The following is a 23,062-nucleotide window of genomic DNA, read 5'->3' as shown; positions in this document are numbered from 1 at the left end:
GAAGATGTTCTTCACACCAAAGATGTGGTTGGCCTATCTTATGCCAATGTTTGGTGTTCTAGCTCAAGGGTACGATGTGATATTGATTTTTGGCAAACATGGCCGGCTGACTGGGGTGAGATCTCCCAAGTATGATAATCAGTCATCTGAATTAGATGTACCTATTGCATTTTCTGTGAGGAAGACCTTATCTGGATCACGGCTGTTGGAGCCCGCAACAGCTGAGCACTTGTATCAAGCCACCATTTATACTCGCCTATTATTGATCATCATCTGCCTGTCCGTCATCCAGATCCCCGCATTCGCCTAGCGGCCCGGGAAGATCTTTACTCAAGATAAACTTAGCTGGCTGCATTATTGATTCTGGGGGAATCCTGAATTGCCTTTCAGCCGAGGCGATCTTATCAAGCATTCACAATCAGATCATGCACCCTGATCGAAATTCTTGGTATATCCTCTTTTCAAGCAATAGATTTGACCTGTGACAGGATTTTAGGTATCTTCGAATACAAATTGAAGAAGCGCCAATATTCCAAGCCCTGTGCTTAGGACCTAGACCGGCCTTTTTTGTGCAACTGGCGATCAATCCACTCGTTTTCCGCAAAAGCCACTGTTGACCTAGTAGGACTCTCGGTGTATTAGTTTGAGATGTCCATCTAATAGCTGGAGTGCAGGGGCTTTAGTACCTGGTTTGGTGGCGCGGGTACACGGATGAAGTCAGGACTTGCAGTCTTGATCAAGTACTCTTCTCATATCCCCAACTCTAACCTCGATGAACAGTCTTCAAGAAGTAGCAAATCGGCTGTAGGCTCTGATTCTCTTTCCATACCGGAAGAACAGATAAGGGAAAGGCATCATGGCAACTGTGAGAAAAGCTAGCAAAGATGAAGCCCAGTGGTTGTTGAGCTTGGTATACATCTGGTTACCAAACAGGGGAAATGCAGCTGCAGGATTCAAGTTAGCGATATTTCATGCAGCTGAATCTCAACAACTTTCCGGGCTGGCGCCTCATGCTCCCCAGAATAGGCTATGCCAGGGGAAGTTGGTAGCCAGCCGGCGGTGAAGAATCAGACGAGTCCATGGGAGTAGATACTCCAACAACTTACCAGCAAATACACAACGCACGAATGCATTAGCAGCAAGGGCACTCGCGGCATACTGTGGATACGCATCCACCTGTTTCCATCAAAGTCAGCACAGTCTCTTCCCTGGCACGAGCACACTCCTGTCACAATGGCTAGCAGAGAGCTGTGTAACGGGCGGTGAGCCTGTCACAGACTTGTGATACAGACACAGAGCTGGACTTACTAGAAAGGTGAAGACTCCACTGAACACAAGGAGGATTCTATATCAGAGTTAAGCGGTTAGCTGCAGTTCGTCAAGCAGAGGTTCAGGGGATACGAGATCAAGAGGCATGACCAAGCGGTGACTAAGACATCTTTTTGCTCTTCTTGTGCGAATTTGATTCCGCGCGTCCGGTTCTTGTCTCAGTCCCGTGTGAAATGGACTTGAGTATCACGGTGTTCTCATTGAGGACGCCTCCTTGAGGCCTGCGAATGGTTTGGTTTGATATGGGATGGAACGTGATGACTTACCCAGCTCCAAAGACTGCCGATCCAATTATGGGCACAATCCAGTGAACCCAGGGATAACACGACCAAGCAAACATGAATATGCCAACTGGGACAAGGGCACCTCCCAAGATGGCTGGGGGTAACCTAAACTCGGGCTGGCTGTTTCCTTCAACGCCGGTCTCATCGCTCAATTTTCGAATGAGTTTGTTGCGAATATTGTGCCACAGGGGATCAAGGCTTGCAGCGAGCAACATTCCCACGAGGATGCCGAGAAAAGAGCAGCCATTCTGCCAAAGGTTGAAGTCGTAGATATCGCCAAATACAAGGTGAAAAGCCCCAAAGAAGAGATATAGAATTCCGAGGACGATGGCCGTGAAGATACATAGGTTTAGGCACATAGGCTCGAAGATTAATAGCTGAAATGGTCGTAGAAGCGATCGACCTATCGCGCTGGTGGCTGATTTCTGAACCTTTTCTGTAGGGGCTTTCCATCTCCCATCTCCAGTTTCCTTTCGCAGCTGTTTTGCTTTGTTCTTGAGCAGGATCGGATCTAAGTAGAGGTTAGTTGGGACAAATTGGCTCTGGATGCCAATTTGGACTCACGATATGTCTCAGGGACAAGAAACACAATACCCAATAGCAGAATAAATGCCCAGATCAGAAGAGTCCAGTGAGTCCACCTCCAGTCAGTGTTATAGTTGATGAACCCCCCAATTAAAGGCCCAATCGACGGACCTACAAAGGGTGCGAGTGAAAACATCAACATTGGCGCTTGCAACTCATTTGCCGTGAAGAGATCTCCAACAGTACCTCCTGACACAGCCAGAAATGCGCTACCGGCGAACCCATCGAGAAATCGACTCACAATCACGGTCTCGATATTCTGAGCCACGGCTTGAGGAATGATGAAGATGACGTAAAGAGTCCACGAAACAATATAAATAAGTCGTCGGCCATAGAATTCGCTCAAGGGACCGAGGAACATGGGGCCCAGTCCGATACCTAAAACAAAGAACGAAAGACCAAGGATGGAGACTTCTCGTGAGTTGCCAAATTCATCCTCCATCTGTTCATATGTCGATGTGTAGATGGAACTAGCAGCAGTTCTATGTCGACATAAGTTCCCGTCCCGGTTGAAGATGCTGAAGAAATACTTACACGCAGAGACTCCCGGACGATACAATAATGATAATGAGCCACTTCTTCATCTTGTGAAAGCTCCGGGGGCATAGAATGTCGTTGTCACCCCCATCCCAGCCGACTTCGAAAGGATCCTTCTCGACTTCATCATCCGACGGCTCGTTGAGGGGGTTGCAGCTGTAACCATTCTGTGACTGACAACGGGATATCCTGGCAGATGCTCGTGAGCGAGTTCTAATTGCTTGCGGTGATTGAATGGGCGCAAAAGTTGGGTCGTTCCTTTCAGGGCCGAGTGTCCCTGAATTCGTTGACGTCTTTTCAATGTCGCGATCCATGTTAGTCTAGACACGGAATTATGATTCGTAGAGACCTGTTGAGCTCTAATCCAGAGAACCAACTTCTTGTAGTCAAGATAACTTGGTATTTAAAAACTATGCCAAGACTCTGGTCCTCCGAGTCCTTATATACACTCTAACAAAGCTCTTCCATTCCTCACCACCACAAAGCTAGAACCTCGACTATCTCGCACCGTTGAAATCACCTCTTGTTGTCATCGCTGACCAAAAACATGACTTGGCACCCTGCAAAGATGCGAAATGTTTATTAATACCCAATCAAAGCTGACAAGCTAGGGTCTCGAGAGGAGCGATCGGCCGCCGTGGCTTACTTATTGAACAGCTTGACTTTAGGAGAAGCAGAGCGCGTATCCCGCATCCCGTATTTACGAAGTAGGCGATTTCTAGTGAAATAAGGTTCACGATATTCCCACGAAAATCACTTCTTGAGATGGACAAGTTGACGATGAGATGCTGATGTGCTGATGTGCTGAGACGGGCAATTATTCCCCCTCTCCGTGTTGATCTCGGCGATAGATTGTCAATACTACATTGCGTATTAAGACCGACGAGCTCTTGTTCCGGCTTTCGGCGTTTGAGCTTTCTCAAACTGTCTTTATTGAATTCTTTCGGCCCTTGAACATGGCAAATATTCTACACTTCCTTGTCTCCTTCAGTTTTTCGGGGAAAGGGAGAACAAGAGCTCAACAATAATCTCATGATTTTTAATTGATATTTCCCCGCATATCGAGACTTGTGAGGCTCTCTTTTAAAGAGTCATCAGTACAGAATTGAGAGTAATGGCTGCGCTCATGATCAGGTATCTTGAACTTGATCGAACATCAGTGGCTCCGTATCACGCTAACACTCATCATCTTCAGGTGGTCGAATGAGAGAGCCTCATGCTCAAGCAATACGACCCTGCAAGAGTTCAAAAACCCGGTTATTCTTCACATGCTGATGGACATATTGTCCGACTCCGTCCACAAGAGCCCCTTAGCTATTTCGAGTTGACGAACCAGGGCTCGAATCACTTGCATATCCCAGACACGGCTCAACAGGGGCCAAACGGGACCAATTATCAGGTGTCTTGGCAGCTCTCACGATGTCTGATAGGATGCTCAAGACGACATGTGTACATGTCGTCATCCAGTTTCACTCGTACCACTGCGGGCGCTGGTAGGGTTGTAGTGCGGGACATCAGTCAAGGCTCGGTCAGCAGAACGGAACGCCAGGAAATATGCCCGTGATTTTGAGACATCGTGTGTTGTAGGGTAAGCAGGTCCCTTGATGCACACCAGTCCAGTCGTATTTAACGAACAGATGCAATTAAAGAGTCATGAGGAGAGGTAAGGTATGTCACATCTATGCCTTCGAATAGTCAATGGTTGTCGAGACAGTTATCAGCGCTCGAGAGACATGACAATCGCACCAATCCCGCTTCTACCATGAGCTTGAATTGCAACTCAGAGATGCACTTCCAAGGCACACTGCAGCTGCACTGCCCAGTCTGGCAGAAGCGAACGAGGCAAAAGTCCTGCAACTATGCATGTAATTCTCGCAATAGGGCTCACTCATGATGCGCCTGCGACCGGCTGAACTCTTTTCTTTCCCACCATGACCTTTTCCCATTGGATTCTCCAGGGAACAGCCTTTCTTTCCTTGTGATTATTGACCTGTTTTTGGTTACACCTGGTTGTTGCGATCGGGCCAAAGTTTGGTCTCTGATGGTGTAGTGAAAGGCTGTCAGAATTCACAAACAGACTGATCGCAAACACACAGAAAAAGCCCCCAAAGGAAATAGAAACTTGATTGAAAAAGAGGACACATAGCTCTACCTGGCTCAACAGAAACACAATCAATTGACCCAGTTGGCCAAGAGTTCTCGGCTGATCATAACCGCCAACGTCGCGTTGAGTTGTGTTGCGTTGCGTTGCCTTTGGATCCCCTCCAACACTCGCACCATGAACATAAACATGGCGGTTTCTTTTTGACAACCCCCATTTCTCTGACGAAAACCTATTATTACAACTATCGAAATGTACAGATTTCTTTCCATCTTTTAGGCGCTTACCTCGGATCGCTTCTTTGGGCCACGCCGAGTCGCAATCATAATCCTGTCCACCAATGGATTCACATTCAGCAGCACGCTCAAACGTCATTTCGGAACCTCTACGACGCGGGGAGACGAGGGGAAACAAGACGAGACGCGGGGTTTTATTTGTTTGAGCTGGTTATAAAAGGTCGCGGTTTTCTCCTCCAAGTTGTTGAGATTCTAAATCATCAACTCAGCTCTCTCTTCGTCTTCAACACGAACAAGCACCACTTCATAAACACTCAACTTGAATACCCTGCAATCTTACCCCTACTCATTGAAACCTCTACATAACCCAATTGAACACACTGCACATCTGTCCCCATTATAAATACCCCCCAATTGACTCAACATCATGTCTTCTCAAACCACTGCCCAATACTTCCCCAAGATCTACTCCCTGACTTCTGCCGATCATGCTCGCTCTGTCTATGATGAGTGGGCAAAGACCTACAATGAGGAAATCACTGGCAAAGGCCAAGACTATGTTGGCCCAGCCATTGCCGCTGCCTATGTCCCTCAAGTTCTAGGCTCTCCTACCATCAACCAAGACGTCGAGATCCTTGACGCTGGTTGCGGCACCGGCCTTGTCGGTGTCTTCCTCGCTCGCCTGGGCGCAAAGAAGGTCGACGGTGTCGACATCAGTCCAGGCATGCTTGACGAGGCTCGCGCTACAGACGCATATCGCAACCTGGACGTATGTGACCTGTCGCGACCGTTGTCCGCAAAGAATGACTCTTATGATGTCGTGACCTGTGTGGGCACCCTGACTCAGTCTCACGTTGGTCCCGAGGCTATCAGTGAATTTGTGCGTGTCGTGAAGCCAGGAGGCTACATCGTGGCTACTGTCATCCGTGAGATCTGGCAGACTGGAGGCTACGAGGCACACGTGAAGAGCCTCGCCGAGCAGAACAAGATCAAGGTCCTGTCTGCTGAGTTGCAGGACTACCGAAGGGGTGCTGGAGCCAAGGCCTACTACCTCGTCTTGCAAGTGTCTGCATGAAGTGATTCATTGATGGTAATTTTGGTGATGATGATGATGATGATGATGATGATGAGACTATTCGTGGCCGGCTTCCCTTTTCTTTTCTTTCCTTCTCAACAAAGAAACAAGAAAACAAACACAGCACAGAAAACCCTCCCCTGCCCCAGGAAAGCTATTGAAATGGAACATACACATCGACACTTGACATGGTACAGTTGCTATCGCCTCTGGACCGTGTCCACCAAGGTATTCGCTTTGGCAAGTTGATGATGACGATGATGATGGTGATCATATGAGAAACAACAAAGAATGTTCGTGATTGGATTTCGTTTTGACATAGGTGACTCGCCAGTGAGCAACGCAATCGGAATCTCTTACACAGTCCTTCAGCAACACATACAGCATAAATATACAAAAGGCGTGCGTGCCCAACTCATGATTGTGATTGTGAATCTGATTAAGAATGTGACATGTTTATTATTATTTTTGACTTAGATTGCATGTTTAAAAAAGTAGTGTCGTTGATTTCTGGCCTGTCACAAAGCGTATATAATTCTTTTCTTCTGTGGAAATTCGGCTTTTTTTGTAGAAAACGCTATCTAAACTGGTACGAAATGTTGCTATAGCATTCTTATAATCGTATTATTCAAGCATGAACAACTAACTATTTGATCATTTTTTGTAGTACATAATTTTCTAGAACGCATATCCAGTTGAGGAATAGGCTGGCTAATGCTAATATCCCGTCCTATATACGTGTCATTACAAAACAAAAGAGACGTGAGTGAACAACCTCAGAAACCCATATCTTATCTACAATGGAGTTGGTTTCATGGTAGCTAGGGTTTGATACACATTCAAAGGCACCACATTCCATTGCTATTAGCCATTGATCTGTCAGTTGACCTAAAGTTCCGATGCTCGTTCTTGTCTATGAGTGGCTTGAATCTTGGGGGAGTCTTTGCCTCATCAGGATGTATAAATTTGCTAGGTATCTCGACTATTCACCGAATCATAAAACAGATGACAACAGATCCGTGTCATGGATCAGCGGCAATCACAACGCCCAATCGGCGGGTCTCGGGCGGCTCATGAAACTACCTGGCCATGATGATGTCTATCCCCTCGGGGAGTTTTCTGTCCCGCCAGATACTCTGAGGCCTTCCATCTTCTGGGTTGGGGCTTGGGGGCTTGTCCTTGCTCACCGACTCTCGGATACCACTTCCGATCACGGGACAAGACCCTCTAGTAAGTCATCATGACCATCATGGCATGTCTCCGAACTGTCTCACCTATTCCGAGGCATGATAGACCTTAGGACTGATCATGATACTGGCGGTTAGGAGCCAGAGGACCAACAGCATCGTAGCAACTCATTTTCCTTATATTGTCATTATACATCTATCTACCTTGGGACAGTGAGTTCCCCCATCATAAATACTTCCCATCAGTTCTCATAGAGCACCATATACCAACCATGCATGCATATTCTATCTCAATTCCAAGCAAACCAAATTCACGCCAAAACGCCCAAACGCGCCAAAACGCACCAACATGTACTGCAGAACTGATGCGGTATATCCACCAACACAAAACACATCTCTAAAGATACTCCGGCAAACCACTCTTGGCAAAGTCAGGGACATCCTTGTCGCAATTGAAGTCGCGATCCCAAGGCTTCTCGGGCAAAACACCCGCCTTGAGCCCAGACTCATAACTCCACTGGTAGTTATTCTCCGTCTTCCATGTCCAGTACCACCATCCCCAGCCCTTCTCGAAACTGTGCATCTGTGCTTCGGCGAACATCCTGAGAAACTTCTTATACTCGTCGCTCCAGTCGCTAGGGTCGGCGTTGGCGCCACGACATGAACACTTGTCGTCCTTTGTTGGGCATCGAGGCTCCAAGATGGAGGTGTCCTTGTTTCCGGTGTCGTATGTGCCCTCCCAGCGAGTACCCCAGCCTACGCCAGTGAGATACTTCGCGCAGTCTGTATCGGCTTGAGACCACTCGGCAAAGATGGTCGGCCCATAACCTGTCGAGGGATTCATACTGACCTCGGCCTGCTCAGTCCAGCCGTCGCAAGCATACTCAACCTTCTCCTTGTGGGTAAAGTCGATCTGGTTCTCGTTGAAAATGACATACTGGTGGACATCAAGGACCATATCATCGTAGCCCGTCATCAACCCTTGCCAGTTCTCAAGTCCCATAAATCCATCCCCAAACACCACGAGGGCCTTGATGCCGTTCTTGCGGACGAGCTTGTATGCGTTTTCTGTCCATTGGATAACATCGCTTGTTTTAAGGCTGGTCATTCGAGGCTCGTTCGCGAGACCATAGTGGGTGATGATGTTCTTATACCGAGGCTGAGCGAAGAACTTGGATAAACGGTTGTGAATATCAAGTGCCCGCTCCGCATTTTTGCTACCGTCTTTTCCGTTGAGCCAGCCAATGGAACCCCATCGACCACTATGGTTCCATCCGTTTTGACTTCCCGGAATACCATGCAAGTCCAAGTTGACTCGCAAGCCATACTTGCGGCACCACTCGATGGCACGGAGAAGATATCTCCAGGATGTTCGGTACACATAGGGATCACCATCGTAGACCTCGACAGCCCAGTAGTTGAACCCAATTCGGACGTGATCGAGACCAGCTGCTTGTATGTCCTTAAAGGTTTGTTCTGTAATGAACGAGGCATAATGTTTTTCGAGAGTTGTTGCAGCATTGGAGCCCAGCTTCTCGGACAGAGTCCATTCATCAATGATGCCCTCCTTAGTATCATAATTGAAAAGAGATGGGCTGATGAAGGGCTCCAGATAGAGCCATCCTCCAATACATACTCCGCGAGCAGGTTTCTTCGCATACGATCCCCAGGGTTTGTTGAGAGGTGGTACATTGTCGTTGGCTTGGGCCGAGTCGTCCCAGTCGTCGTAGAGACCCATGACGGGCAAGTCTCCAACCATTTGGTCAGTGAAAGTGAGGTTGAAATCGGTGGTTGACTTCCATGTCCACGGATCGAGATATGTGTTCTGCCACTTCTCGGGTATCTCTGAATGATCCATCCCGTCCAGGTCAGAAGTATCCTCAGTTGAATCGTCTGAACTATCGCTGCTCTCCCCTCCTCCTCCTCCACCGCCTTTGTTTTTTTTACTGACGACTACTGCCACAATGATAATGATGATGAGAACAACGGCACTCACACCGAGTGCAATCCCTGAGTACAGTCAGCTTCTCAACTACCGATTTCACCGCATCACAACCTACAGAGTTTCTTCTTGCTCTTCTTTGGTGGTTTTGATAAATAAAAGTCCTTCTCTTGTTCCACACTGTCCACGCTCCCCCAACCACCCCGAAGATGAGTCTTGGACCGCCCCTCCTCCATAACAGCACCGCTCACGACCCTCTTCTTCTTGTGTTTGCCATGAGTTCGCGGCCTATCGGGGTCTCGATCCCGATCTCTCTTCTTGTGGTCTCGTCTTCGTGATTCATCTCTGTAGTCTCGACTCGCCCTTTCGCTCCGTTTCTTCTGTCGCGCATTCTCCCGTTCCAGATCAGCCAATGCATTCGCTGATAATGTTCTTGAACTTCTGTCCCGGTTATCTTCAGATCCAGAGACTGGTCGCCGGGAGCTTTGCGATTTCCTCTTCCGCTGACCGTTCTTTCGTCGATCCCTTTCTCTATCCCTATCGCGGTCTCGAGGTCGGTGTGAGTGAGAGCGCCGCGATGACTCTGGCGGCGGCATCGTGAGACATGTAGCGACGGCGTAATTGGAATGCAATCTCTACAGAAATGGGCTTGAGCGAGTGTCAATGGTTTTACAGCCAATTACGACGTCAGTCTTGGCCGATCGTGGTTGTCGGGGCAACCAGATATATCCTTGGAATTATCCCAGACCCAGGCCCAGACCTCGCCGAAACGATAACCCAGAACTTATTCTACACGTTTCGTCATGTTTTCTTTTTATTGCTCCAGTCATTGGGGAGACCAAATCGGCCCAGTCAGAAGAAGCCGGACTTCCTTTGTCTTCAAATGGGACATTATGTCGATGGTCAAAGCAAATGAAGCATACGTACGCAACGGCAACTCATTGCCGTTCAGTAAGTATACAGATTCCCAAAAACAGGTACAATGTCTCCTGGAGTCCGCGGATGCCAATCAAGATTTGCCCAGATATTGGCAACATCACGATCCTTATTGCATTGACCTAGTGCGTAGGCTGGTTGACTGGACACTCTGGTCGGCGTTGAAGCGCTTGGGTTTGATTGAACGGCTCATGATGGTTTGCGAGACCGCACCAACCAATCATCTTTTAAAGCAAAGGATGAGTGATGAAGCACTTTTCTGTTCTCTATAATAATTATGCTTGTGTTATTTGGGCAGATGAGATCTCAAGACACTACTATCTTGACCATGATCCTTGTATGCCTTATCCTTATCAGTATCGTTAGCAGAGTCTGCTGCGCAATGTGAAATAGTCCTTTGATAAAATGATCTATACTCTACCGTATAGTTTTGCCCAGTGTTTCCTGTGTAGTGATCCGTGTTGTTATAGGAGCTGATTGGGTAACTCTCCGTCTTGTTCGGCATTAGATCATGAGGGCGATAGAAGCCGCCGCGAAGCCCGCTGAGCCCGCAGCAAGCCGAGCTTGACATCACCTTCACCGAGGATCAATCAATCAATCAATAAGCCTCCTTCGGTTGGCTTTGGATATCTAAGGTATAATCGTTCTACTACAACTCTGCTTCTATTACTCCTCTGACATTCCATTCAAATTGAATCTTTAATCACCCGTCTCCTGCCATAACCACCTGTGAACATTGCCAATCCAACGCCATGAAGCATCGTGTTATTCACCATTTCAAGAGGGCACACGTCGTCAGCAATCCTTCGACTGCACGACTCTCACTTGCGCTTCCTGTAGGACGAAAGTGCTATTCGACGCATCCGCCGAATGCCAAACTAAACCTGCCTGTCGACTATGGCACGACTCCTCTCCTCGCACATAACTCACAGGCTGCTTTGAGCCACAAGGAGCTGCCTGAGAGCATTCGAAATGGACCGACCAAGAAGATGAACCTGTTCCAGGCCATCAACGACGCGATGGGAATTTCACTAGCTGAGGATGAGTCCGTTGTCATTTTTGGAGAGGATGTTGCTTTTGGTGGTGTTTTCAGATGTACTATGAACCTTGCCGAAACCCATGGTGCTGAGAGAGTATTCAATACTCCTCTTACAGAACAGGGTATCATGGGATTTGGTATTGGTCTTGCTGCGGAAGGCATGCGACCTATTGCTGAGATTCAGTTCGCCGACTATGTCTACCCAGCTTTCGATCAATTGGTCAACGAGGCCGCCAAGTTCAGATATCGTGACGGGTCCTGCGGGCGAAGCGTGGGTGGCTTGACAGTACGGATGCCCTGCGGTGGTGTCGGTCACGGAGGTCTCTACCATTCACAATCTCCCGAGAGTTTGTTTACACATATTCCTGGATTGAAGGTTATCATGCCAAGGTCGCCAGCTCAAGCTAAGGGTCTTCTCCTGGCCGCAATCCGCAGCAACGATCCATGCGTGTTTATGGAACCCAAGATCCTGTACCGCGCCGCCGTCGAGCAAGTTCCTGTCGGTTCATACGAACTCCCACTATCGAAGGCCGAGATTCTCAAGGAAGGCAAGGATGTCACAATTGTCTCATACGGCCAACCCCTCTACCTATGCCAGAACGCCATCAAGCAGGCGGAGCAGGATCTGGGCATCTCTGTGGAGTTGATCGATCTTCGAACTCTGTATCCGTGGGATAAGCAGACCGTACTCCAGAGTGTTCGCAAGACAGGACGAGTCATGGTTGTCCACGAAGCTATGGTGAATGCAGGTATTGGTGCTGAAGTTGCCGCCACCATTCAAGAAGATCATGATACATTCCTGCGACTAGAAGCACCAGTCGCTCGAGTTGCTGGGTGGAGTATTCACTCGCCTTTGTTATACGAGAGGTTTAATGTTCCTGACGTTGCAAGTGAGTAATCGAAAGATCATTGTGATGAGAGTCTAAAGCTAACATTGTTCCTAGGAATTTATGATAATATCAAGAAGTTGCTGAACTATTAGTGGAAAAATAATGGAAGGGAATTCAAGCGGATACCAGAGCAGCCAAGATAGCTAGAGCCGTAATATAGAAACTCAAGAAATCGATTCTTTGAGGAGCACAAATGATTTGATGATAATGGATCTTAATGAGTGTTTCGAGTTCTAAGTGTCAAGCAAATGGAAGTGCTAGCATCAACCCCACTGACACCGTCACCTATGCTCCTGCTCCACCTAAGCTACCTAATGGAGCTCCTCCATCCTCTGCCCCGCCTCCCCTTGACTGTGGCCCATGCTGTGCCTCAAGAACTCCACGCCCTGAGCCTCAACGCCAACGCCCATTCTTTTCGCCTTATACCTATACACGGCGCATTCATTCTCGCTAAACCATGTCGGATCTAGAGACTGTTTCTGCCTTTGTCGAGGGAGCTCCTCCAGGAGAGGTACGTGCTGATATCATCCTCTTGTCCGCGGCGTCATCAGCTAATATGAACTCCTAGCTCGCAGATGTTATCGCAGGTATAACCGGCCGAAATGCGATTGCTAAGCAACGGAAAACACTGACGCGAGTCTGCAGATATCAAGTCACTCACCCTCGAAACCTCGCCCGATATCATTTCCAGCCTCGGTCCCGCATTCGAAAAGTACAATGAGGAGCAGTTTGTTACGGTGAAGCTGCCTGGTAGCAGCCAACCAGTAGGTGACGAAGAATCTCAAAAGCAGAGGGATTGGAGCTGATGAGGTGTGCTAGGTCATTATTAGTTCCCACAACTCGTTTGGAGACGGCCGATACTACGATGTTGAGAGCTCTTCCAGCTTTGCTTTCGACCACACCACGCAGGTAAACTACGCATGTCTACCTAGACAAATGGGTACATAGTTCTGACGGAGGAATAGAAAGCTAGTGCTGTGCAAAGTCATGTTCTGGAAGGAGCTCAAGCGGATCTTGTGTAAGTTGCCTCGAGCCGGTTGGACAGCGTCTAGTACTAACATACAATAATAGCAAATCCACCCTCAAGAGTATCGGACCTTACGTTGATGAGCACTTCGCCAATGCTGCGCACGGTGTCTACCCAATCGAGTCGGATTCCAAGATTGCCATCGTCATTGTTGGCAACAAATACAGCCCCAACAACTTCTGGTAGGTTTTCTATGTAACAGTCCTGTTCCACGAAGCTAATATCCCCAGGAACGGACGCTGGCGGTCCCTTTACATTCTTGACCCATCTTCCGGAGCTCTTGAAGGCTCCCTAAAAGTTGACGTACACTATTACGAAGACGGCAACGTTCGTCTGCTCACCAACAAACCCGTTTCCAGCACCGTCTCGTCCGTCAACGGCGCCAGCATCGTCAGGGAGATCTCGACCACCGAGAGAAAGTACCAGGAGGAGCTGAACAAGGGCTTCGTGAGCCTCAGTGAGGGAGCCTTCAAAGGTTTGCGACGACAGCTCCCTGTGACGAGGCAGAAAATTGAGTGGGATCGCGTGACGAGCTACAGGCTGGGTCAAGATATTGGTGGTGGAAGCTCAAGGCGATAGAGCATGGTCATTAGTAGCGCACGAATATGAACGATAGACTGGACGAGGAACAACGTAGAATACATGCCAAGGATCGATGTCTATCTCGAAGGTGCTAGCCTCTTCTGAGTTGGAGGATTGAGAATCCGAGCATCGTTCGAGAAAAGCTCGGGCTTGGATGCGATTATCTCGATAATCAAACCGTATTATCCAAGCCTTTAATAACTGCATGATCCCTAGTCCACATATCACTAGATTAGGTTTTTGACATGGAACGCTTCGGAGGCTTCTAGTCTCATGCACAACGTGTAGCATATACACCGAGTTTGTGACTGACGCGAGCTTGACGGATGGCGCTCCGGGCATATATGACCGATGATGTGAAGTGAGTGGTTTAGCAGCAGGAAAATCTACACGCCAGTCTAACGACTAAGGTCACTGAATGTGTTATGTTATCCTTATCGGAGAGCAGCTTGCAATATCTACTTGATCCAAAGCCCTTGAATATTGTTATTTCCTCAATCTCCGGGTGGTTTTGCCTAGATGGCCATGAGCTTAAGGATCCAGAACAACCAGACATAAGACATAGGAGGCTCACAGCAGGCAGTGGCTCTGTCATATGTTGCTTATCTTGCATAAGTCAACTGCAAGCGGTAAAAGTTAGAGATGTCTTTCCTCGGGAATCGGAAATCGGCATCTCCATCGGTACTGGTTTGCGAGTGACCTTCAGCTCTTGGAACAACAGCTGTGATGTTCCTCGGAATTAGGTTGGCTATGGTACACGTCGGCATAGTGTCCGGTTATCTTGACTCTTTATCATGAGAGATGTCCCGCCAAACTTGTCTTGAAAGGGTAATTTCCTCCCAGGGCGTGACTTGTGACAATGACATAACCCCGCGGTGGACGGAGGATAGGTCCGTGTTTTAAGTACCGGTGATGTTTGCCTTAGTTTTCAAGATGCGGGGGAGATCATATATGGGTTTGGAGGGGCAGATCTGGTGTTGATAGCTGTTTTGTAGCCTATTGCCAATCTGTCCTTCACGGAAGAGATCGGAAGAACTTGAGTAGTAACTATCCGATGCCTTTCGGATTGGATCACCATAATTTGATCATAGACATAAACAATCATACCACGTTGGGTATGAAAAGCAATGGAACCCACCGTTCAAAATGACGGTGAAGTAGTATTGAACCTGGGGCGGGGAGACATCACCGTATTCGTATGCCCATACAGCAGGGCAAACAAACGGAATCAAAGAAGGGAATTGTGCTAGCCCACGGCTCTTGGGCCTCATCAGCAGCCGTACAAGTTACTTAGGTTGGTAAGGCTGGGGTCGAGAAAAGGTAACGAATCAGAGAGTAGCGACGGTAATTTTGATGACTGCGATTGGCTCAAAAGTACCCTCGGCGATGGGCCTTATAGGGAATGGGTCCGGATGTTGGGACACCGAATCGTACCAGGAACTCCAAGTGGGTGAGGTTGAGGTTGAATTCATTGCAAGTCGTGGCCTGAATGATAAGGCTGTAAGTAGCAAAAGGCACATGTTTAATAAAAGAGAAATGTGCCGAAAATGATCATCAGAGAAGTAATAGGTAAAGTAGGTAATCTAAACGGATACAATTGGACCCCAAGGATCCGGTACGATTTCGGTCGACTTCCTTTCCGATGACCTTCCGAGGAAACAGAACAGAAAGAAACAATAGAAGGTAAGACGCCGCAAAAGGATCAGGATCAGGATTCATGTACCGAGTACATAGAATCTGTGTGGGGCAGTACTTTACTCCGTCTGCCCATGGGCCCCTGGGAAGAGTGGCCGCCGCCAAATCTCCAGAAGGCCACCTAGAAACAGGGGACCTAAATTAATTTAGCTGTTAACTTGGGTTAGGTTCCGTCCAGTTGCTTGTGACTTTCCATTCTCCTCTCCTCCTTTCTTCTCTTTCTCCCACTCCCATCCTCTTATAATCCCAATCCCACCACTTGTGCGACGATAGCCCTCGAACAAGACCAGAACCTCAATTCTCTTCACGAACCGTCACATCAACACCGCAATCATGTCCGCGAAGAAGGAGTTCACCATGCAGGATGTTGCTGAGCACAACACCTCCAGCGACATCTACATGGTTGTTCACGACAAGGTCTACGACTGCACCAAGTTCCTCGACGAGCACCCGTACGTTATATCGCTATACTTCTACGCTACGTGGCGCAATCGTTACTCAGGATACTGACATCGACTTAGCGGTGGTGAGGAGGTCATGCTCGACGTTGCCGGTCAGGATGCCACCGAGGCTTTCGAGGATGTTGGCCACAGTGATGAGGCCAGAGAGGTTCTCGACGGTCTCCTCGTTGGCGAGCTCAAGCGTCTGGTGAGTGACAGAACCCTCTATCTCGACGGAACAACCGCTAACATGTGTCATTACAGCCTGGTGACGAGGGCCCCAAGCGCCAAATCGCCAACTCGAACCAGGGAAGCGGCAAGGCTGATCCCGCCGGCTCCAGCTTGAACACATACGCCATTGTTGTCGCCGTTGGTTTCATCGCCTACGTTGCCTACAACTATCTCCAGAAGCAGCAAGAGGCTCAAGGCCAAGCCTCCGCATAGGCGCCTCATATCAATCGCATCGCATGAATGAGGATAGAGAAAAAAGGGTGTTCTTTGGATTTTGCTACGGCATCAATGCAGATGTATGTTTGAGGACCACCATGCATTGGGAGTATTCTTTGGCCTGAACAGAGGCCGGTGATAGACGGCGGGCACGCAGCTACTAAATGCAGCTTACCCCGGCTTGGACAGGATGAGAACAGTGGGCAGCGGCGAATTCACTAATGTCAAAGCCCATGCCACGTCCCGATTTTCGGGATTTTACTTTTTTTGTTGGGGGTGGACGGAAGAGGGGATCGGGAAGTGCAACCGAAACCCGAACAGAAAGATAAGGATCACAGCGAAGCGCAGACGAGACCCATTTGCGAGGCGCGACTCATGCGCAGTCAGACAGACGATTCGGCCATCTCGTCTCATGGGCCACGGTGTTACATGAACACGGGACATGCATTCAACAATGGAGACAACAGACAATCTTGGGAGCAATAAAGTAAAGTAAATATATATCACTGTTTTAATCAATGACTGGTTATGACCATTTTCCTCATTTACCTTTGGCGATTCAAATCTACCTACCTACTAAGTTAGATACTGAGTTCTTGCTGAGTGGCCCTTGTATAAGATAGGTAGTTCTGTAACCTTACGTCGACCTGTTCACCTATGGGATTCCACAGACTTGAAAAGTCAAAGCAGAGTTTCATTCTTTTCCGAGGACGTGACTGAGAAACAGGTAGAGTCTTGAACTGCCTAAAGCTTGAGCTTGTGGCCTCCAAGTATATCAATATTTTCACCAATGATGATTGGTGCTACGATTCTTAGAATGAATCAATTGAATTTTTCCCTTTGAATTATAACGAGAATAATCTTGTTGGCAGACCTAGTTTTACCATGAAGTATCACAGAAGAGTTTGATATCCGTTGCCTATGACTGTACGTTCCCTTCAAGAGAATATAAATATGCGCTCGATGCCCATGAATTGGCCATTCTTTTTCTTCTCTTGCAATCACACACTCTCTACTCACACATTGAGCCTCATTCTAAATACTGATCGATTGTGGATAGTCAGAGGAGGTTAGTACCACAACCACAGCAGCAGTGCACCCCCCCTGGCCACTGTTGGTACCTAGCGCCACACTAACGTGAACATCAGCCTCGCCGGATCAACGTCAATCCAAACTTCAAGCTTACTTCACTCAACCTCCATCTCCTTTTCCTTATTCCTTTGTTCTTCGCTGTCCGCCCTGGCCGTCTCTCCCTTTGACCACCAATCCCCTTACCAGACAAAGCGCGACCTCTCGATCTTCATCTCCGATCCGCAGAGAATACATCTTTTTTTCCTAGATAATCATGTCGTCCTATCTCGAAAGGCAGGCAAATGCTTTCAAGGGAACCCTTTCAGCAGCCGCGACAAAGATCTCAAATCCATCAACAAACAAGGCTTCATCTCTTGCCGTCCCTTCGCTTGCTCCTCCCTCGCCATCTCCTTCAGCAGCCTCCGATCCAAATACTCCTACTTCCAAGCGAAAACGAGATGCAGGCCCCGAGGTGCCCTACTCTCAGCCGCAGCTCACAGGCTATGGTGCTGGGGTCAAGACGCAAATGACCTATGCTGTCGATTACCTGAAAAAGAAGGGCGACGCAAAGACCATCACGGATATTATCGACCATCTGAGCTTGCGGAATTTTGACGATGAGCACAAGCGACAACTTGCGGAAGGTCTACGAGGACATCCCCGTGTAGAGTGGAAGCCTGATGCAAACCTGAGCGAACAAACCTGGAAGGCTGGCACCTATGTCCACCGACCTATCATTCCCGGAGTCAAAGACGCAACCAGCCTTCTCGCTCATCTTCAAGCCAAGACAGACGCCTCAGGCGTGTCAGTGAAGGATCTCAAGGACGGCTGGCCCGACTGCGAAGACACAATATCAGTACTCGAGCGCGAGCACAGGATCTTGGTAGTACGCACCAAAAAGGATAACATCCCGCGCTACGTTTGGCCCAATGATCCGTCACTGCACCACAAGGTCCAGCCAGAGTTCCAGAGCATGTGGCAGCGTGTGCAACTACCACCCCTTGAGGAGATGCACCGCAAGCTTACGAGCGTCGGACAAAAACCTACAAGCGAAGATCCCCGCAAGGCAAAGGATGGACAGGCCAACAAGCCCAAGGCTCAGAAGCGTCGCAAGGGCAATAGGATCGGCAAGGCAACCAACGTGCACATGGCGCATCTCATGCAAGACTACAGTGGCATGCGGCGATAGGGAACGCGCGTATCATAATTGTTTTCATTTCAGGGCGTTAGGGTGATGAGCTCGTGACTCAAGGGACGAATCATTTGACTTGGTTTGATTTGATTTTTATTTGGCGTTTGGCGATAGAGGAACCCATTGAGAGTAAGGTCAAACAAAAAAGACAAAGGGCATCATGAGACGGGCACCGTCGGGTAGACGCAGGGAACAAGGCAGCGGCATGTTTTAAATTATTCAATCAACAACATAATATCAAAAACTCCAGTCGCCTTTTGCCGTGTACATGACAAGCCTTCGACCTCAATGGTGTATCTCTCGCTTGCCATACCCTTTGCCCTAACCTTGATTTGTCTTTACCTGTTCTCTCGCCGTATCTTGTCAAACAGGCTCTCAAAGATGTCTGACTCTTGATACCCCCCAACTCGAAACTTCTTCTGAACCGTCACGCAAGGCACGGCTTCTACACCCGCGATAGCAGCAGCTCTGACCTCGTCCTCGAGCGACTTCCCTAGACCAGGCCCCAGAAGCGCTGCTCTCATATCAGAATCTTCGAGTTTGGCCTCTGTTCGGCCTACGTGCATCAACCAGGCTTCGTCGGCAATGTCAGCCCCGTTTTCAAAGTGACCGCGGAACAGAGTATCAAGAAACGCGGACTGGACATTTGCTCCACGAGTTTGAAGGGTCAAGGCCACAAGCCGATGGGCAGGCTGTGAAGGTCCTGTCTTCCCAGTCACAGAGAACTCGATGCCGTAACGAGCACCGGCTGTTTGGAGTCGAGAAGTGAAAAGACGAAGCTTCTCTGGGGACATGAGCTTTTCATAGAGGGCGCGCTTGTCACCTGTGACGTGTTAGAATAACAGCGAGATATAGAGGGTAGAATTACCTCTTCTTAGCGTGGGATACAGAAGAAAGGGCTTCCATGTGACATCGAATTCAACTTCTGGGTGGAGTGCTTGATATCGTTCCATGGCTCCCTCAAGAGTCTTTTTCTGGAGAAAACACCACGGACATAGAATGTCTCCATGGATGACGATGTCAATAAGCATGGTTGAAAGTGAAGAGAAGGCGTTAGAAAAGAATACGGAAGAATCTGTGTTCGTAAATCGTTCAAGTCGTCAGGGCGTATAAGTAAAGATGGACGCCAACACCAAAAGTTAAAAACCGTTGAATGCCGCCGTCATGCTTTAGTAAGAAAGCCACTGTCGATCTCTAAAGCAAACAACCTAAGATACTTATATATATGAACAGGGCACTCCCTCCCCGTCCTGTATTATTAAATCTCACTCACATTTTGCCCGCCAGGGACCAGGGCTTTAACCAAGCATCTTCCATCAAGCCCTCTCGTACATGATAAAAGCCCAGCTCAGCCGGCCTCAGGACTGCCCGATTGGCAAATCCAGGCATCAATGCCGCACATCGTGGCCTGTCGTTGAATATTGAATATGTCTGCGATGAATAATCAGAAAATCCCCGTTCTGCGGGGGTATAGTCTGCACTACCGGGAATTAGGCAGGGGGGGAACCTTTCTCGCTTTTTCGCTCTTATTGTTTTTTTCTTATTTCAAAATGGCGTGGTTTCAGCTTCTTAGCTGAAATATACGGTCTTAAAAAAATCTAGACCGGTCGCTGGGCTTGACAGTCGCGTGCTCGTGGAGGCTTTGTTATACGCGATAAACGTCATGGAGGTTTCTAGGCCAGACAGCACGGATTTAGACGAGGGGTGATTTGTCGATCTCTCTGGGCAGTGAAACACCAGACGTTCATCCATGCGGCTCAATTGAGGGGGTACATATCAGTTGGCAATAATTGCCGAAGGACATCGGCCGCGGCTGACCGATATATCAACCGATGGCTGATGTCCTGGTTCTAGAGCAGGTGTATGTGTGTGTCACAGCATAAACTAGTCATAAGCGGGCTGATATTCGTTTTTGTTGAGTGTAGTAATATATTCATCGCATCAAACAGCAAGTCTATGTTGGTTCCCCGTCCTTAAGTCCAAGTCTACATAATAATACACAAACATGCCAGCGTCTTGTGCTTCCCATAATGCCTGCTGTCTTCGTCTCTGATACGCTCAGGAGAAAAAGAAAAAAGCAAGCAAATGTTCCAGTGTAACTCCCGTCCTATGTTTGCGTTATGCAGACAAATGCAATGTCCTATCCGTCGTTCATCACATTGCCATCCGCCAGTCTATTCGATACTAGAACAAAGGAAATAAAAAAGCATCCATAATGCACGAGTGATGGGGAATCGATAAAGCATGAGTAACACGAAACAGTGCAGAAATCAACCTTCAGAGCATGCTCCATCTAGGAGCGAGCCCGCCTATTAGACGGTAGAGTGATGTGTGTTGTGGGGGGTTTTGATATTAGACCAAGACATGCGCACAACTTGTCGTCAGCTGTGGCAGGCCTAGGTGAAGGGGTATGAGTATGGGAATCCAGTTCAGAAGGAATTAACGCCGCCATAATCTTCGTGCCCGAGTCGAGCACAGCTTCAATAATACAGGGTATCGGTGAGCTCACTCCAGATCATCACAAGACGACCTTGAGCATTGCTCAAGCGTCAGAATCTGGCACTATGTCTGACTAAGCCATGTGTACCAGTCCAGGTTCAGTGCTCTGGGGTCGGCGCATGTGCGTAGCGGCACTATAATACATTTGGTTCATGGCTTGGTTGGCAGGATACGCATCCGCAGGGTCAGGATAAACATAGCTGGCGTTGTTCTGCGAGGGCGAGGCCATGTGCGAGGGAGACTGCCAGCCAACATTGGCCATGTGAGGGCTTCCACCATTGCTGCTGGGCGTACCCTGGCTGTTATCCAGGTTAGGCTCCAGAGTAGGAGGAGGTCCATAGCTAGTGGGATGCGAGGTAGGTCGCATCATATTGAAACCGCCAGATGAGGTGGAGGTAGGGCTGCCAACACGCATGTGCATGGGCAGAGAACCATTCTGTGACAGGTACTGGAAGTCACCAGGGTGGCGAGGGATGCTGTTGTTACCAGACAGATCGACACTGGGCGACATAGACATAGTTCGCTGACTAGGAGAAGGGGTCGTCAAGGGCGAGCCATGGTTAGACATGTGGTCGCTTTCAGACCGAGCCTGTGACAAGCCCTTCGACTTTGACGCAGCAAGAGCAGCAGCGGTCGCAGCAGCAGCCTCCTCGATGGTCCCGCTGTGGTGGTTCTGATGGCGGGTGAGGGTGGTGCGGCGAGTGAATGTCTTCTGACAATCAGCGTAGGGGCATTTGTAGGGACGCTTCCCAGAATGAGTCCTGCGATGTCGGGCAAGAGAGCTGCTGTCGCTGAAGGGCTGTATTTGGTGAGCGCCTGTCACAAAAATCAGAGTTCGGGGTACTAACCTTTGCGCAAGTCTCACAGTGGTGAGGCTTCTCTCCGGTATGCACGCGCTGGTGCACAGTCAAGGCAGATCTTTGAATGAATTGCTTTCCACATTGGGGCCAGTCGCAAACATGTGGTCGAACTCCGCTGTGAATGCGCTCTGGGACTCATTAGCATTGCCAGTCAGTCTCTCAGCATGTTTGTTTACTTACCGTGGCGAGCAAGATCACTGCGTCGAGCGAATCCCTTGCCACAGGTACTGCAAGGATAAGCCTTGATGGGCTGCTGAGGAGGAGGCGGGGGTTGTTGAGGCATCTGTTGCATGTGCATGTGAGGCATGCCTCCCATGTTGGGCATCTCGGGATAGCCTTGCATTGTCATGGCGGCGGACATAGGGTTCGGCATATGCATCGGCGCTTGCATCGTGGATGGCGATGGGTAGGCTCGGGCGATACTGTGAGGGTTGGAGTATTGCGAGTGCTCAGAGCCGTGAGGAGAGGCTGATCGCTCCATACCAGGTTCGTGCTTAACGAAGGCGTGTTGGTATTGTTGGTGATCGAGGAGACCGGAAGTAAGTTGTTGCATTTGACCTTTCTTATTGAGCATGTTGGTGATGTCCATAACCTCCGTAGGAGCTGGTGATCGCATGCCGCTCATCTTCAATATGGTGGGAATTGCCAGCTGAAGACGTGGCGCGTTTGGGGAAGGGTGTGCGAGGGCGCTCACAAGTGACGGATCACGGCAGGAAGGCGGTCAAGCTGACGTTGGCTGCGAATATGCATGTTAGTTACTTCGTCTTGGTATGATAGCGGGCTATGTTTGATGCTCGAGAGTGCGAATACAAACAATGACATCCCGAAGAGACCGGCAGATGGGTAAGCGAATGCAACAGCATGCTTAGATCCAGGCAGTCGCACAGAGACGGCATCATCGGTATCCAAGATCCGCCGAGAGTCAGGTCCCGAAAAACAACTTTTGCGACTCACCTTTCCGCGTTTGTTTGCAAGTGACGTGTATGGTCGCACTGACGAGGTGGACGGGAAATCTTGCAGACCGCTTTTCGGTGCGGGTTCGGTCGAAGCGGGAGGAGAGAGGTCGGCCGGCGACGGGATTTCGTTGTCGGATTTTCGTTTCTGGGCG

The 23,062-nt window shown here is 48.9% G+C and overlaps 9 protein-coding genes; 5 read left to right on the top strand and 4 right to left on the bottom strand.

Moving 5' to 3' along the window:
- Window positions 1–783: 783 nt before the first annotated feature.
- FFUJ_06133 (related to multidrug resistant protein) lies at window positions 784–3,049 on the bottom strand (the record flags this gene model as incomplete). XM_023579423.1 has 6 exons in its annotated part: window positions 784–944; window positions 1,107–1,176; window positions 1,309–1,345; window positions 1,596–2,124; window positions 2,178–2,680; window positions 2,733–3,049. The coding sequence occupies 6 exons, from the start codon at window positions 3,047–3,049 to the stop codon at window positions 784–786; spliced, it is 1,617 nt and encodes a 538-aa protein (XP_023432261.1).
- Window positions 3,050–5,499: 2,450 nt separating this feature from the next.
- On the top strand, window positions 5,500–6,147 carry FFUJ_06132 (uncharacterized protein; the record flags this gene model as incomplete). The annotated part of the gene is made up of 1 exon (XM_023579422.1): window positions 5,500–6,147. The coding sequence occupies one exon, from the start codon at window positions 5,500–5,502 to the stop codon at window positions 6,145–6,147; it is 648 nt and encodes a 215-aa protein (XP_023432260.1).
- Window positions 6,148–7,731: 1,584 nt separating this feature from the next.
- FFUJ_06131 (related to glucan 1,3-beta-glucosidase) lies at window positions 7,732–9,872 on the bottom strand (the record flags this gene model as incomplete). XM_023579421.1 has 2 exons in its annotated part: window positions 7,732–9,344; window positions 9,395–9,872. The coding sequence occupies 2 exons, from the start codon at window positions 9,870–9,872 to the stop codon at window positions 7,732–7,734; spliced, it is 2,091 nt and encodes a 696-aa protein (XP_023432259.1).
- Window positions 9,873–10,964: 1,092 nt separating this feature from the next.
- On the top strand, window positions 10,965–12,149 carry FFUJ_06130 (probable 3-methyl-2-oxobutanoate dehydrogenase (lipoamide)E1 beta chain precursor; the record flags this gene model as incomplete). Its single annotated transcript, XM_023579420.1, has 1 exon — window positions 10,965–12,149. The coding sequence occupies one exon, from the start codon at window positions 10,965–10,967 to the stop codon at window positions 12,147–12,149; it is 1,185 nt and encodes a 394-aa protein (XP_023432258.1).
- Window positions 12,150–12,598: 449 nt separating this feature from the next.
- FFUJ_06129 (probable actin-capping protein alpha-2 chain) lies at window positions 12,599–13,747 on the top strand (the record flags this gene model as incomplete). XM_023579419.1 has 7 exons in its annotated part: window positions 12,599–12,652; window positions 12,710–12,728; window positions 12,787–12,905; window positions 12,961–13,050; window positions 13,107–13,159; window positions 13,213–13,350; window positions 13,399–13,747. The coding sequence occupies 7 exons, from the start codon at window positions 12,599–12,601 to the stop codon at window positions 13,745–13,747; spliced, it is 822 nt and encodes a 273-aa protein (XP_023432843.1).
- Window positions 13,748–15,778: 2,031 nt separating this feature from the next.
- On the top strand, window positions 15,779–16,329 carry FFUJ_06128 (probable cytochrome b5; the record flags this gene model as incomplete). XM_023579418.1 has 3 exons in its annotated part: window positions 15,779–15,897; window positions 15,967–16,093; window positions 16,150–16,329. 3 exons carry the CDS (start codon window positions 15,779–15,781, stop codon window positions 16,327–16,329), a joined length of 426 nt encoding a protein of 141 aa, XP_023432257.1.
- Window positions 16,330–17,677: 1,348 nt separating this feature from the next.
- On the top strand, window positions 17,678–18,592 carry FFUJ_06127 (related to transcription initiation factor IIE, beta subunit; the record flags this gene model as incomplete). The annotated part of the gene is made up of 1 exon (XM_023579416.1): window positions 17,678–18,592. The coding sequence occupies one exon, from the start codon at window positions 17,678–17,680 to the stop codon at window positions 18,590–18,592; it is 915 nt and encodes a 304-aa protein (XP_023432256.1).
- Window positions 18,593–18,933: 341 nt separating this feature from the next.
- FFUJ_06126 (uncharacterized protein) lies at window positions 18,934–19,626 on the bottom strand (the record flags this gene model as incomplete). XM_023579415.1 has 2 exons in its annotated part: window positions 18,934–19,418; window positions 19,464–19,626. 2 exons carry the CDS (start codon window positions 19,624–19,626, stop codon window positions 18,934–18,936), a joined length of 648 nt encoding a protein of 215 aa, XP_023432255.1.
- Window positions 19,627–21,113: 1,487 nt separating this feature from the next.
- On the bottom strand, window positions 21,114–22,579 carry FFUJ_06125 (related to zinc finger protein; the record flags this gene model as incomplete). XM_023579414.1 has 4 exons in its annotated part: window positions 21,114–21,125; window positions 21,183–21,893; window positions 21,943–22,082; window positions 22,135–22,579. The coding sequence occupies 4 exons, from the start codon at window positions 22,577–22,579 to the stop codon at window positions 21,114–21,116; spliced, it is 1,308 nt and encodes a 435-aa protein (XP_023432842.1).
- Window positions 22,580–23,062: the final 483 nt, after the last annotated feature.

This window comes from Fusarium fujikuroi, chromosome FFUJ_chr06 (genome assembly GCF_900079805.1).
Source record: "Fusarium fujikuroi IMI 58289 draft genome, chromosome FFUJ_chr06".
NCBI classification, from domain to species: domain Eukaryota; kingdom Fungi; phylum Ascomycota; class Sordariomycetes; order Hypocreales; family Nectriaceae; genus Fusarium; species Fusarium fujikuroi.
The sequence above is the reverse complement of the archived record's forward strand: the minus strand, read 5'-3'. Positions and strand labels throughout refer to the sequence as shown.